Source organism: Petaurus breviceps, unplaced genomic scaffold (assembly GCF_028583685.1).
Source record: "Petaurus breviceps papuanus isolate PSGF00001 unplaced genomic scaffold, PetGlider_PUasm1.0 174, whole genome shotgun sequence".
Classification (NCBI taxonomy): domain Eukaryota; kingdom Metazoa; phylum Chordata; class Mammalia; order Diprotodontia; family Petauridae; genus Petaurus; species Petaurus breviceps.
The window spans coordinates 76,987,308-77,002,132 of record NW_027185761.1 but is presented as its reverse complement, the minus strand read 5'-3'; the positions used below and the strand labels follow the sequence as shown (position 1 = coordinate 77,002,132).

At 48.6% G+C, this 14,825-nt stretch overlaps 1 protein-coding gene across 1 annotated transcript in view; it reads left to right on the top strand.

Moving 5' to 3' along the window:
• LOC138158290 (cAMP-regulated phosphoprotein 21-like) overlaps window positions 1-14,825 on the top strand; it is a 69,258-nt gene that overhangs the window by 16,192 nt on the left and 38,241 nt on the right. Inside the window, exons 5-9 of the mRNA XM_069084447.1 lie at window positions 4,540-4,770; window positions 8,629-8,798; window positions 10,223-10,330; window positions 11,116-11,379; window positions 14,527-14,659. Coding sequence (XP_068940548.1) covers window positions 4,540-4,770; window positions 8,629-8,798; window positions 10,223-10,330; window positions 11,116-11,379; window positions 14,527-14,659 — 906 coding nt within the window. The remainder of the gene's footprint in view (window positions 1-4,539; window positions 4,771-8,628; window positions 8,799-10,222; window positions 10,331-11,115; window positions 11,380-14,526; window positions 14,660-14,825) is intronic.

Genomic DNA, 14,825 nt, shown 5'->3' with positions numbered 1-14,825 from the left:
TCTCTCTCTCTCTCTCTCTCTCTCTCTCTCTCTCTCTCTCTCTCTCTCTCTCTCTCTCTCTCTCTCTCTCTCTCTCTCTCTCTCTCTCTCTCTCTCTCTCTCTCTCTGTCTGTCTCTCCCTGAGGTTCTTCCCTTCCCAGTTTGATTTTCTTTTTTTCTGGACTAGGTTAAAGAGGTCATCTTTTGCCTCATTGTTTTTTACCTATCCTCAATCACTGAATGGGCATTGCTTCAGCCAAACTGGAACCTGCTAAAGACCTTAGTTTTAAAAGGTCAAGGTCTCCCACCACATCTGGAGCCATCTCCACTCATCCTGACATGTATTTGATCACTGCACCACAGAACAGATGGTTCTGAAGGAGAAAGTGAAGCTGGGGACTTTGCCCAGCCCTCCCTCACTTAAGTACAATTCATTGGCATGTCATGGCATCACCTCCATGATGTCATGAACAAAGGACAGACAACAAGTATAGCAATAGCTCTTTGATGGCATCGATGCCACCCAACAGTCTAACCCATGACCCGTCCATGCCACTCCTGCTTTGTTCTAAGTAATTAACAAGCAGAAAATATTTTTTCTATATTTTTCAGTTAATTGTATGCCTGGAAAGCTTGGTTATAGAGCTTGTTGTTGTCATTGTTGAGTCATTTCAGTCATGTCCATTTCCTTCTCCAGTGGATCACCTGCTGTCAGAATTCTCCACTATGATCTGTCCATCTCTGGACACTCCAACTCAGAGTTTCACTGAACTGCCAAGACAAGGCAGTGTTCCAAGTTGTTGTTTTTGTGGTTGAGTCATTTTTCAGTCATGTCCAACTCTTCCAACCCCATTTGGGGTTTTCCAGGCAGAGATGCTAGAGTGGTTTAGCATTTCCTTCTCCAACTCATTTTACAGTGAGTAAACTGAGGCAAACAGACTTAAGGGACCTTCTCAGGATTACACAGCTAGGAAGTGTCTGAGGCCAGATTTGAACTCAGGAAGGTGAGTCTTGCTGACTCCAGGCCCAGTGTTCTATACCTTGTACCACCTAGCTGCTATAGAGCAGCATCTCTAATCCTGCTTTTCTTTTTAAATGCTTTCACCCACAATAACCGTAGTGTGTCTAGATCCTTCTTATCATTATTTTTAGACCCAGAAAGCAGGCCGGTAGGTCAGTGGTCATTGATGTTCCCTCAGACTCTCCCTGCCTTTTGAATGACATTACAGTGGTATGGTATAATGACTAGATGGCTTGTTTTCAGGAAGACCCTGCTCAAATTCTGCCTTAGACACTGGCTAGCGAGGGCTTAGGACTACTCTGTGAAGGTACAGACTTCAAAGGCACCGACAGTGGCTCAGAAATAGCATCTCCCCATGGTTCTGGAGCCAAGGTTCTGGAGCCTGGTTGCCTTGAGTTCTCTCTTGCTCTCTGACCATTTGGATTGGATTTCAGCTTCCTGTTACCATTTCTTTTCACCCTAACCACTCAGAAGTTTATTCCCATGGCAGAGAAAATAGAAGAAAATTCATATTGTAGTTCCCTGTCATTGCCACATCTTATCACTGTCATATATTTGAGCATCAGTTCTCTGCCTTCTTTGGTCCTCCCCCCCACACACACACATACCAGAAAACAGACCTTGACTTGTCTAGATTGCATTCCTAGACTCCTCTAATTCGGAATGTGGGGAGCCTGTCATCACTTCTGCAGGGCCATGCCATTCTTTTGATCTGATATCCATTTCTCTCTGAAAATGTGTGTTGGGGTGGAGTACACCCCACACACCCACATCAGTCTCTTTGGTCAGCTGCCATCTGTTTCCACATTGAAACTGTTTTTGCTTAGTTGTTTTGCAAGTTTAGAATTTTATTCATGAGTATTACCCAGCATGGAAAGCTGCATATCCTTCCTGTGAAGCCTCTGGTGTCTAGAGAGTGTGCTCAACCTGGACGAACTCTCTTCTTCCCAGTCACCAGCTCCAAGACAGATTCATGCCTTTCCCCCAGGTTCTCCTTGGTTCCACTCTGACTGGTCCTTGTTGGGCAGAGTCAGGCTCAGAATACAGAATGCAGCTCTCTTGCGGCTTCTCCCTTTGGAAGGATGACTTGACCTCCCTGAAGAGGCAAAGCCCAATGGGCATAACTTAGTGGGTGGGCATGCTTCTCCCCTTTCTACATTCTTAGGCCTATAAGCCAGCTCCAAACCATAGGAGATCTGATGTTATTGTCAGAGCAGAAAGGAACTTTGAGTTTGAACCATGAGGACACTAATGTCAAGAGAGATGGTGACTCACTTTGTCCAAGATCCCACAGGAAATCAGCAGCTGAGGCAGGCCTAGGGTTGTACAGGATTGACTGGAACTTGATGCAGTAATGACAAGGGTGATGGCTAGCACTCAAATGGAGCTTTGTGATCTGATCTCCCACAAGGGAGGCACTATTATTAACTCCATTTTATAGAAGGGGAAACTGAGGCAAGCATCAGGGCAGCCACTTGCCCAGGTTCATAAAGCTGGCAGGTAAAGAGGGAGGGAAGGGAAGGAGCATTTCTACGGTGCCTGTCATATACCAGACCCTTTGCTGTGCACTTTACAATATTTGACCCACATGACAACCCTGGAAGGTGGATGCTGTTATTATCTCTGTTTTACAGTTGAGGAAACTGAGACAGAGGTGAAGAGACTTAGCTAGGGGCGCACAACTAGTAAGTGTCTGAAGCCACATTTGAACTCAGGTCTTCCTGACTCCAAATTCAGCAGGGACTTCATTATCGGGTTGTTGAGGAGCAAGAGTGATTGGGGACACTTCGATGAAGGGAACAGCAGTCCAGACCCAGAACAAGTCCAAGTGAGGTGCTCCGCCCCCAGAACCACAAATCCTGCCCCCCCCCCCAGAGGGATATTGTGTTCCTGTCACTGACGCAAGCAAAGCCCCTCCTTGGATCTTGAAAATAGCATTAGTTGTTCTATGCTGTGAACTTCAATGGGCATCGAGAAATGCATTATTAATGATAGAAATCAATTGTCCAGGTTAATAATTTAACGATTCTCTGCAGCTGCAATCTTGCAACTTATGACATCATCCATATCTGCCATTATTCTTTGGATATTAGAATTTTTCTCAGACATGAGGTTAAATTTTTAATATGCAGGATTGACTCCCAGGCAGGCTCCTATCTGGGCAGGGAGCAAGGCTGTCCCACTCCCACTCTCCATGAGGCATGCTGGGAGAGCAGGCCTGCCTGGGAGAGGCACAGACAGCCCCTCAGGAGGTCTCCCATCACCCACCCCCCAGGGTCTGCCCAGGAACCTCCTTCCTTCCCGTGTGCCGCCTATCCCACAGAGGGTCACTGCCCCCTGAGGACTCACTTGGAGCCCTTGGATTTCCTGCTCCTTTTTGGTGTTCAGATTCCCAATTGTCAACAGGTGCTGAATTACAGCAGCCTACTGGCCAGTGGAAGAGTCCGAGGAAGCAATGATGTCCTGTGGCTCTGACCTTGGCCTTCTGCTCCTCTGATGTGCTCCTGGCAGGTTCCTTATTTGACCAGAATCAATGGAGTGACAAGGCCCACCTTACAAATGATATTCATATCTGTAGTGGACCCCAGAAGAGGAATGGGGATACAGTTAGAGCCCAAATTCTGGATTTCTTTTGTATCCTGGGTCCTTTGGGCAACAGACTGCTGGAACCAAGGGAGCCCTGCTCAAAAACATGTTTGTAAATGCATAAAAATGAATATAATTACAAAGGAAACTTGATGTATTAAAATATGGCAATTAAATATATTTTTTTAATTTTTAAAAATAAAATGGGCACAGATCCCAGGCCCATAAATTATAGGATGTTATAATTTAGAGAATTTAATCCCTGAACTTCCTGGAAGCCAGGGCTGAACTCGCTGCTTCCCGGAAGGAGAGTCCCACTCACTTTTGATCCCTTGCCCAGCAGCCTTGGGGAGCTGACTGGTCCAGGGCATAGGTGGGCAGCACCCTAGCCCTTTACTTGTAATCTACAGTCATTGCCCTTCCTACCTTTCCTATTTGAGAATGATTGCATGGAGCTCAGGTCCCTAGGAAAAAGCTCTGGGTTCCTCCCCCACTCACCATCTTCCCACCTGCCCTGCCAAGCCAGACACCGATTCAATCCCATTCTTCCAAAGTGTGAATTGCTTCACAGGAACTTCCTGAGGCATTTAAATCCAGAGAACCCCAAAGGGGTGATTTAGGGGCTCATTGGGTCATCACTGAAACCCCCTCCCAGTCCCCTCTCATCTCAGGACAATGGACAAGAGAACATTTCCAGGTAGCCCAGGTCTTTGTATATAGTTGGGGGTGAGGCCCTGGGGGGCTGGGCTCTTGGCTTCTCTTCTTTCCTCTAGGGCCTCCCCTATACACCACAAGACACTTGGCAAAGGCCCCCAGTGTTGGCTCTTCTGTCAGTGTGTCTGATGTGCTGCGCGCCCGCACGGACCTTAGCATACCTCAGCGTGTCTGGCCTCAGACTGCTTGATACACACCTGATTCCCATGCATTCACACCCATCTGTGTTTGCCCATCAGGCTCTGAGTCTTCCAGCAGCGCAGGCTCCTCTGGATCCTTGTCCCGAGCACACCAGCCTCTCCAAAGCAGCCCCCTCATCCCTGGAGGGCCTGCTCCATCTTCAGGCAGCGGGGCCTTTGCTGAGGATGGACTGAGCAGCCAGGCAGCCCCTGGCAACCCCAGCTACATTCTGCTTCCACTTGAAGCTGCAGGCATCCCTCCAGGCAGCATCCTTCTCAACCCCCACACAGGTGAGTGGATTTGGGAGTCTCAGCATGACATCTGACCCAACCCTTGTCCCCAGAAGAAAAAGTGGATCAGGATGGGGAGGGCGCAAGTGGTAGAAGGGGAGCCTGAGGTGTTTAGGACTCAGTCATCAGTGGGAAGCGATCTTCCCAGTGACTCCCTCCCTGCCTGCTGGAGTCACTGGATTTCAGTTTCATTCAAATGGACAGACCCAGAACAATATGGACTCCCTCTTTTCCTCCAGGCTGTTCCTCCATGTGAGAGAGGGTGAACATGCATCCTCATTTGTGATAGATGGAGAGGTCCAAGGAAGTAATAAGAAAGTAAGAGCTCCCAGGACAGCTCTCTCACAGTAGGACTTTTTGAAGTGTCTGAAGGCTGGCCATTCTAAGCATTCACTGAGTTCTGATTTTTAAGAGCTTTAAATTTAGAGGAAAAATGAGGGGAAAAATCCCAACCAATCCTGCATTTGGAGTTTGGTTTAGCTAAGGGCCTGAGGGTTATTTAAATTATCTAGTCTCATGAATATGCAAGATCTAGAAGCAAACTCGTGACAATAGGTTATTTTCATCAGATTGATTTGGACTTTCCTTACATTTTGCCTGGAAAAAAAAAAGGTTCAGGGGGAGGGGGAGAACGACACTCACAGTTGTCACATCTTTGAAGAAATGTCATGAAGAAGAGTTCAACACTATTTGTCAGGAGTTCCCCATCACAGAGGTCTTTAAGCAAAGGCTGGAGGCAGGGGAGTTCAGCACAAGAATTCATAGTTTGGGTAATAGGCAGTCTAATAGGCAGTCTAAGGGACCTCTGGGAGCTTCCACATACCATGAGTTTCTGATTTTATTGATCTTGAGGAAGTCCAGTGGAACAGACACAGTGCTGAGTATAACAAAAGAGTCACTTGGTACTTTTCCCATAGACAGATTTGGGGGGGAGAAGCATATAATTAAGGCATATAGAATCGAAGCACTAGCTTTGTCTATTTAGAGCTGGGAGACCTCTTAGGAGTCATCTTGTCAAATACTCTGAGTTCACAGAAAAAGAAACTGAGGCCGGGAGATTAAATGGCATGCAGATTCCTTATCACTGGTAAGAAGCAGAACTTGGACCCAAGCCTAGCTCCTCCAAATTTGAATTCAGGGCTCTTTGCACTAACCCCACTCTGACTTGGAACATTCTTCCTCTCTGTCTCTGTCTCTTTCCCCTGCTTCTGCCTCCCTGCCTCCCTCTCTCCCTCCCACCCCTCCCTCTTCTGTCCCCCTCTCTCTGTCTCTTTCCAACTCAGAAGATATAAACAACAATCAAACAACACACCACCACACACACAATCATAGTAGTCCATAAGCAATTTATACAATGCTTTTTTCTCTTCATGGAGTCCCACCTTCCTCCAGGCCACTCAAGTCCTGAAGAGTCCATCCATCATTTTGGTTGTGATTCGAATCAGAAAGTAAATGACATGGGGTTCCTGCTGACCTGCCCTCCCTCAGTCTCAGTTTTTCCCTCTCCAAAACCTATTCCCCTGATGCCTTGGACACTCCTGGTGCAGAAATGAACTTGAGGTCATCAGAGTAGAAATGGTCTTTATTTTGAAACTCCGCTTTCCAAATAGCTTGTAGTAACTGGAGAAGCCAAAATCTTCATCATCCCCAGTCCTATGTTCTGTGACTGTATTCCCTTGCAGATCCTCCCACTGCAGGGAATCCTGTCTTCAATCTTCTTCATTGTCTAAGAAGATAGACTTGCCCAGGGGCCCCTTTTTTCCCTTTAAGAGACTGGGCGAAGAGCTCCTGAACTTGGGAATCCTAAAAGAGTGACCCCAAAATTGGTGCCATCTAAGAAGTCCCTCTTCTCTATCTAGAAGGCTGGGATTCAGGAGGCCCCACCACTCAAACCATGTAGTTCTGCATTCCACACTTGTCATGTGATTGAGGGTGCATATATGCATGTGCCCCTGCACTGCATATAAGGATGCCAGATCTAGGAGCTCTTGCTTGCCAAACTCCACATGCACATTGCCTTGGCTGCTATCATTTCTTGCTCTAAGAAGCTGTCATCTGGGGCTGAGAAGGGGATGAGAATTCAGTTCCTACTGGTTTCTCACTACCATATACATACATACATATACATATATATATATATACACATATATATATTCCCCCACCCCCAGGACCCAATTACATGTTTAGGACTCTGACCTGTACTAAAGAAAAGGAGAAAAAAAGAACAAATTCCCTGGGTGTACAATGAATACTCTTTTTGATGAGCTTAGGGCCAAGAGGGGTTCTGTCTGAGACTGCCAGGTCACCCACAATCAATCCCAAGTCAACTGATTCATGCCTAATGAGGAGGTTTGCAGAGATGACTTTATCTCCAAAGAAACACTCCTGGTCATGTCCAAGTAGATGCCATCTGAGTCTCCCAGGTTATCAACAAGCAATTGTCTACACCCTCCAGAGGGAGATACTCCCACATGCTGTATAGTTCCGTGGGAATAACACTAGATTTGGAGTTAAGGGGCATGAGTTCAAATCCTCGCTCTGGCACTTCCTACCTATGTGGCCTTGGGAAAGTCACCTAAACTCCTTGTGCCTCTGTTTCCTCATCTATAAAATAAGAAGCCTGGACTAGATAGTCTCTGATGTCTCTTTCTTCTAAATCTGTGGTCCTAAGAGAGACTTTTATGAAAGTTCACTATCTAGTAAGCACAGAAAGCTGACCAAGGGACTTTATGAGTTCCACTTTCCCTCTATATCCTCCATGTATATTTTTGCATGTTGTTTTCCCCTGTTGGATGTGAGGATCCACATTTTTGCCTTTTATTGTATCTCCAGTGCTTAGCACAGTACCTGGGATGGAGTAAACACTTCATAAATACTTGTTGGCTGTCTAAGTGACTGACTGACTAACTCACTTCCCTGACCAACACCAATCGGTCAACACCTGATAACAGTAGCTATAGCCCAAAATGAACTGTGTGTGCTGGTAGCCATTTCTAGAAAGGAGCAGGGCAGTCTGGTGGATAGAGTACTGAGCTTGGAGTCAGCAAGACCAGAATTCACAGCAAACCTCGTATGGCTCCTAGTTGGGTGACCCTGGTCAAGTCACCTGACCTCTGTGAGCCTCAATTCCTTCATACATAAAAGGGGCATTAGAATAGCATCTAGCTCCATAGGGCCATGCTACACCAGAAAATATATGGAAAGCTCTTTACAAATCTTGAAATCCCATGGAAATGCCAAGCATTTGGTATCAGCACCATGGAGAGAGCAAGACCATGATTTAGGCATTCCCTGCTTCTTTCAGTGACCTTGAGTAGCACTGAGAGGTGTCCTGGGTCAGGGACTTGTACTCCTGGGCCATCCTCAAGGCAAAGCTAAGCTGTTGGTGACTGGGCCAATGGACAGGAGACAGTGAGTGTTCCTTAACTGGAAATCAGCCATTCCCTTTTTAGGCTGACAGACGGCTGCCTGGCAGGTGACAGCACAGCTCACAGTGCTGGGAAGCCTGCAGCCCAGCAGCCCTTCTCTACAGGGCATGGGGCCCAGAGATGCATTAGACTTCTGGTAAAACTCCCAGGGGTAGAAAAATTGTTTGCTAGCCCTTAAATTGCTATTGACTAAAAGCTGCTCTCAGGCTCAGCCAAAGAGTGAGCCCGAACGAGGCTGAGCTGGTCGGGTCACTGAGAGAAAATGCTTCCATTTGCTCAGGATCAATTACCAGGAGAAAAGCACCAGCTTCATCAGCAGCCTCCCCTGCCCTACCTTTTGGGTTACTTGGTCCAATGTCTAAGTCACTTTTTCTTCTAAAGGGGAAAGGAGTAAGCGCCCATCCTCAGATTGCCCCCTCTTCTGTTTCAGGCCAACCATTCGTGAATCCTGATGGGACCCCAGCCATCTACAATCCCCCAAGCAGCCAGCAGCCCATGAGGAGCCCAATGGGGGGCCAGGCACAGCAGCAGCCCTCCCCCCAGGCTCCGCAGCAGGTGCAGCCACCTCAGCAGCAGATGGCCACCCATCTTGTTACACAGGTAGGGGAAGCTGGATTAACCGGACTAGCTGGGGCAGAATGCAGAGAAGGAGGGACCTCACAGGAAGTCTGGCCTCTTTGTCAAGGGGTAGGTGACCTTCTCTTCATACTGTAGCAGACACATGGGGGGGTGGACTGTTACAGCATCAAGAGTCAGGCGTTTGGGTTGAAATCCTGCCTTCTTTACTTCCTATTTGTGTGACCTTGGACAAGTCCCTTCTACCTGGGCCACAGTTCCATCAGTTGGACTCAGTGGCCTCTGAGCCCCCTTCTAAGTCTGAGATTCCATATTTCTCTGTGTGTATCACTTCATCCACCATTCATAGTCTACTATAAAAATACTACTACTTCAGCCATGGTGCCTGCTGGAAGGAATTCCTAGCATTCCAAGCTTTTCCAGCATGGCCCACATCTTTGAGCCTTTCCCTTTTCAGTCACAGCATGTCAGGGTTGGGAGGGCCCCAAAAGACATGGTGCAAAACGCCCCCCCATCTCTATCACCCCAACAAGGGCTGCTTAACCTCCACCCAAAGCCCTGCTTGGAGGTAGAGCTGCCATCTGCTCTCAATGCCGTCCATTCCAGGCTGAGACATCTCTCATTTTTACCAAGTTTACTTGGTGCTCCCAACTTTGAGCGTAAAGCTTCCACCTTTCTAGTTTCACCCATGACTTCTAATTCTGCTCTCTGGGGCCAAGGCAAGCAAAAGCAGCCTATCCCTGTGATAGTCCTTGGCATTCTTGGTGACTAAAAGCACCTGTTCCTGTTGGCAGCTGTGTGGGGAGAATGGGACATGGGAGGGATGTCTCTTCCACTGGCTAGAAGAGTTGTCTGCAGTGTCCCTGATGTGACCAAGCCTGAGTAGCCATGGCCATAGGTCATCATTGTCATGGTGTGGGTGCAGAGGAAAAGGCTGCCTTCCAAACCAATCCTTCTGGACTCAGAATGGCAGCAAGTCCAATTCCAGGCTGAGGCTGGCAAATGTATCTCCTGCTTCATCCCTCCATCCAGCTTCCCCAAGCTGGTCATCAGGCAGGGACAAGGAGCCAATGAGAGCATCCATGTTTTCTCTCTACTTTCCTCATTTCTGCCCTAAGATTGAAGCCAGGAGAGGTCAAGAAAATCCACTTGAGGAAGAAAACCAGTCCTAGCCCCTCATCCCCCTCTATCACAAACAACTGACTCCTGCGGTTGTAAAAGTGCCCCCCAGCATGCCTGCTACAACATGAGGAGAAGGTGCCCTCTCCCTTGACAAACAGGTCAGCCTTCCTGTGGGGTCCCTCCCTGTCCCCATCCTGTCACAGGCAGACTCCTCAGTGTGAGAGAGGGATGGAGAAAGGGAAGAAAGAGAGCCAAGTGCATCTGGCCCTTGTGTGCCCCAGACCTCAGTGGAGGAGACCTGACCTGGGGCTTTGTTTCTCCCCTAGCCTCTGCAGGCTCTGCAGCCTCCTTCACAATCAGGACAGTATCCCACTGTCTCCTACCCTCCCCAGCATCTCCTGTCTGTGTCTCCTGGGCAGCAGTTTCCTGTGCAGGTATGATGTCTGCATGTTGGACTCATTTGGCGTGCTCTGGAGCGCGGACCAGGCTGCGCTGATGGACTTCGAAGAGTGTGTGGAGAAGCACAGAGAAGTGTGTGTGTGTGTGTGTGTGTGTGTGTGTGTGTGTGTGTGCCTCAGTTTCTGGCTGGTCTAATAAACACAACAGTTCCTCACTGGTGAGGGTGGAAGGGGGATATTAATGCCTTTGTTTCCCCCCATCGTAACCCCCAACTCCTGAAGGGGGTGCAGGCTTTTACTGACTCAGCAGTCCAGACAGAAGGGCAGGTGTGTGTGGAGCACTGGTTGATGCTTCTGAGGATAGTTCTGAAAACTTGTGCCCCAATTTCCCTGCTAATGAGCTTGGGGGCAGGGAATGGGTCCACTGAGCAAGAACCCAAATATCTGATTTATTCCTGGACCAGAGTCCCATTGAGAAGAATGTTGGGAAAGGTGTATATTGGCTCCACTGGCCCTGTGAATTGGAGCAAATCCCTAAATGCCTCTGGGCCTTGTGTCTGCCCAGGCCTGGCACCCAGGGCTGCATGATGCCAGCTCAGAGTTGCCTAAAGGCCCAGGGAGAAGGGGAGCCATTCTAAGGCCCCCAGACCCCTTCTCCATGAATTTCTTCTCTCTTCTTCACCTCATTCCCTAACACTTTCTCTTGACCTAGAATCTGGGGCTCTGATCCTCTACTTGGCGCTGCCACTCTCCCATCCATTGTTAGGCAGAATGCCCCTAAGTCTCTTTGACTGGCTTCCTCTTTGCTTTCTGACTCACAGAGAGATGACATGGCCACACCGTTCAGCCAAATGAGCCTGAGCCGACAGTCATCAGGAGACGCCCCTGACCCTCCACCTGGACCCATCTACCCCCAGCCCCTCCTGCAGCAGCCAGGCCAGCAGCCAGGCTATGTCCTCACCCCCTCCACAAGTCAGCAGCTTCCTCCTGGAGGCTTCTCAGGCTCAGGGCCTCCCCTCTCTCAGCAAGTTCTCCAGCCTTCCCCAGCACCCCAGGGGTTCATCCAGCAGGCTACCCCTGCGCAGGTAGGTACACTCAGCTGCACAGCTGCACGCTTAGGTCCAGCCTGAGTGGGCTTGGCTGCCACACTGATTTGCACATGCCCCGCCCAAACTATTTTCATTCTCACCTCCATGTGGGTGTCATGTCCTTTCTATGACAGTCAGGGGTATAGTGCTGCTCGAACCCACTCTGCAAAACTGTAGAAAAGGCTGAGCAGTGGATGGTCATTCAGTTACTAAATAGTGAATAATAAATGATCATTATATTTAGCCACTTCCTGTTGTTCATCCAAGAGGGGCCCCATGCCAGAGTCCAGGCTGCCTGAGGCAAAGGAGAAGAAGAGCAGGACAGCTCAAGGGGATTAGGCTGCCTGTAAGAGCTGCTTCTCTGGGGCAGTTGGGCTGTGATCTTAGAGAAGGCTCTCAGGTTTGAGCCTTCTGCCCCCAGCTCTAGGGAGATGGACCCTTTGTGCCACCCAAGGCCACCTCTCCAGACTGTCTTGCCTCCAAATAAGGAGGAGGAAGAGAAGTGAACATCCAGTGTCCCATCACTCCTGTGGGCTGCCCTGGGTGCTGTTCATCATCCTTAATTGGCCCAAACTTGTAAGACAGCACAGATCAGTGATTTTTACTGTCTCCTCCAAGATGGAAGGTGTTTTACTGCTCACTGCCAGATACCCACAGCCCTCTCCTGGGGGCCTGAGCAGGATGGCATGGGTGATTACTGTCAGGAAGCAAAGTGGGCAAATGAAATTTCTGGCTTTGCACACAGATGCCCAAAGTCCAGCCTCATTAGGAAGCCCTGTCTTGCCTGGGCTATTCAGAATTCAGAGTGCCGCTTCAGTCTCCTCTTGTCGCTGGACTCAGGTCATGAATAAATTATGTTTCCAAGACACAAACCACTGCAACACTGAGGGAAACCGCAAACCATTGCTGGTTGTCTTCTGAGGGAGGACTCGCATGACAATAGTTCACTCCTATGACCCACACTGCTTTTTCCTTCTCTCGAATTTGATTAGAGAGGGAGGCCTGCTCCTCCTACTCAGAGCTCTAGTGTTTCTGGGAAAGAGCTGCATCAATACACAAATCATCAACCTCATGTGTCAAAAGTCTTGAAGGCATCTCTTTGGTATCAGATGGTCCCATTGCTCTTCAGCCTAAATATCATCCCACAGTTATTACCTGGTTCTACTGTCCGAGGCAAAATATGACAGAATACAACACAAAGTACTACACCCATGGGGAAGAAATAGAAGACTGCTCAATGAAGACATTGCAGTGTCTTGTGTTGAGGAAGCAAATGTCCTGCAAAATCCCTAGTGTCGTGATCAATCTTTGGGAAGCAGCAAGAGCTAAGGGCAGGGAGAGGAATAAGAGGATAGAGAGAAGTCCGCAGTCCCTCTGGATTACAAAACATTCCCTGCTGGGGCTTGGAAGCTACACAGCCCTGTAGCAAACAAAGGAATTGATGAAAGTGTATGGTGGGATTGGGGAGAAAGGAACAGCCAGCTCCAAGCAAATGGTCCATCTATAGACTTACAGGAGGGCAACAGGTGAAGATGCTCAGGTGACCTCTCTGGTCATCTCCCATGACCACTTGTGCTCCTGGAGACAAACTAAGTCTTTTGTTTCTCCTATGTACATATGGTCCAGGGATGGGATGACTCCAATCAGCATTGTCCAAAAGCCAGAAGGGCTAAATGCCCCTGAATTGTAATGAGTCCTCTGGCACTGTAGGTATTCAAGTAGACCACATAAGCACTGGGTGGGCTAGAGTAGATGACTTCGAATTCCTCTTCTGGATATGAGGTTCTAGGATTCTATGGACATGTAAATACATGTTCTTGTCCCAAAGAGCAGAGGACATCAATAAAAGAGATGTTCGCTGCTTCTGACTCATCCCTTTTCCACATGTGGGATGGGAGGGGCTGAGGCGGACTGGGCCAATGGAGGCAGGCATAAGTAGCTGAAGGCAAGAAACAACCAAGCATTGATGAAGCACCTATTATTTGCCAGGCACAGTTGGGCTGGGGCTAAAACTGAATGGATATTCAAAAAGGATGATCATTTGTTTGAGGTAAAATGAGAGCCCAACTTTGTGTGCACACTTTGACTCTCAGCTCGGCTGTCCTCTCCCTCCCCTAATCAAACTTAATCTATTTTCTTTGTCAAGCAATTGTTTTTCAGCACTATAAGCCAGTAATAAGCTAACATGGAAACATGACATGCTGCCCTTGGCGGTCACATGTCATGTGTCTGGGGACAGCTTCATGCCTCAAGGTGACCAGCTCCTGTCTCACTGGGATAAGGGGTTTGAGGTGCACATCTTTCCAGATGTTTAGCCAAAAGTTCACTTGACAAAGTGTTTCAGGCTCTTCTTATGTACATGAAGGGAGGTATCAAGCTAGACATTAGGGCATGTAGGTGGATTTGAAGCTCGTTGAAAGTGACCAGACCTGAAGAGCAGTCACTGGTGGTTTAAGGCCCAGAAGGATGTGTCCAGTAGAATTCCCCAGCTAACTGCACTTGACCTCAGACTATATCTCTATGTTTTGGCTAAAGGCATAAATGCCTACTCATCAAATAGGAAAGTGGCCCCAAAGCTGCCACATGGAAGGGCAGTCAACAGTCAGAGATTCTGGACAGACTAGGGTATGAGCTTCCAGTACACAGACTAAGTGTCAAGGTTTTCATATAGGGTCACATATATGATCTCATGCATTTAGAACATGAAGGTCTCCCTTATGGTTTCTGCAGTGCCATATGTCCAGAAAGCCTCTGTGATTCTAGATCACATTAAGAAGGTCCAGTCCTTGGGGACCCAGCCCTGGTCAGGACACCTTTGAAGCAGTATTTTCTGCTCTGGGCATCACACGATAGGAAGGGCATTGTTAAACTAGAGAAAGTCCCCAGCTGGAATGAGGCTGGTCCTAATGAGGGGCTATTGTGGGACAGTGTTGGTAGGACCAGAAGCGAGAGCCCAGATGTTGGACAGGCAGCACCTGGTGATGACTGAGTCTGAGAGGGAGGGAGAGGCAAGAGTCAAAGACGAGCCTCAGTTCTGCCTAGAAGCTTGGCTGAGGTGCCCTGAGGGAGGGAGAAGGGATTTCCCCCTTCGGAGCACAGTGCACTCATGCCCATCTGGGGCTCTCTTGCCCTTCTCCCCTGCAGCAGATGCCAGTGTACTATTACCCATCTGGTCATCTCCCTACCTCATCACCTCAGCAGTACCGGCCCATGGCCTCAGTCCAGTACAGTGCCCAGAGAAGTCCCCAGATGCCACCGCCAGCTGCCCAGCAAACAGGTACCTGCGCCTGATTTCCTTTCACAGGGGGCTGACACTAACTTTTTCCCAGTGTTTCCCAACTGGCCTTTGGACACCAGGGTTTTGTGGGTCAGTTGGGGTGTTGTGCCAAGGCCTGTGTTAGCCTCAAAAACAGCATGAGGGACAGGTTAGGATACTCTGCTCT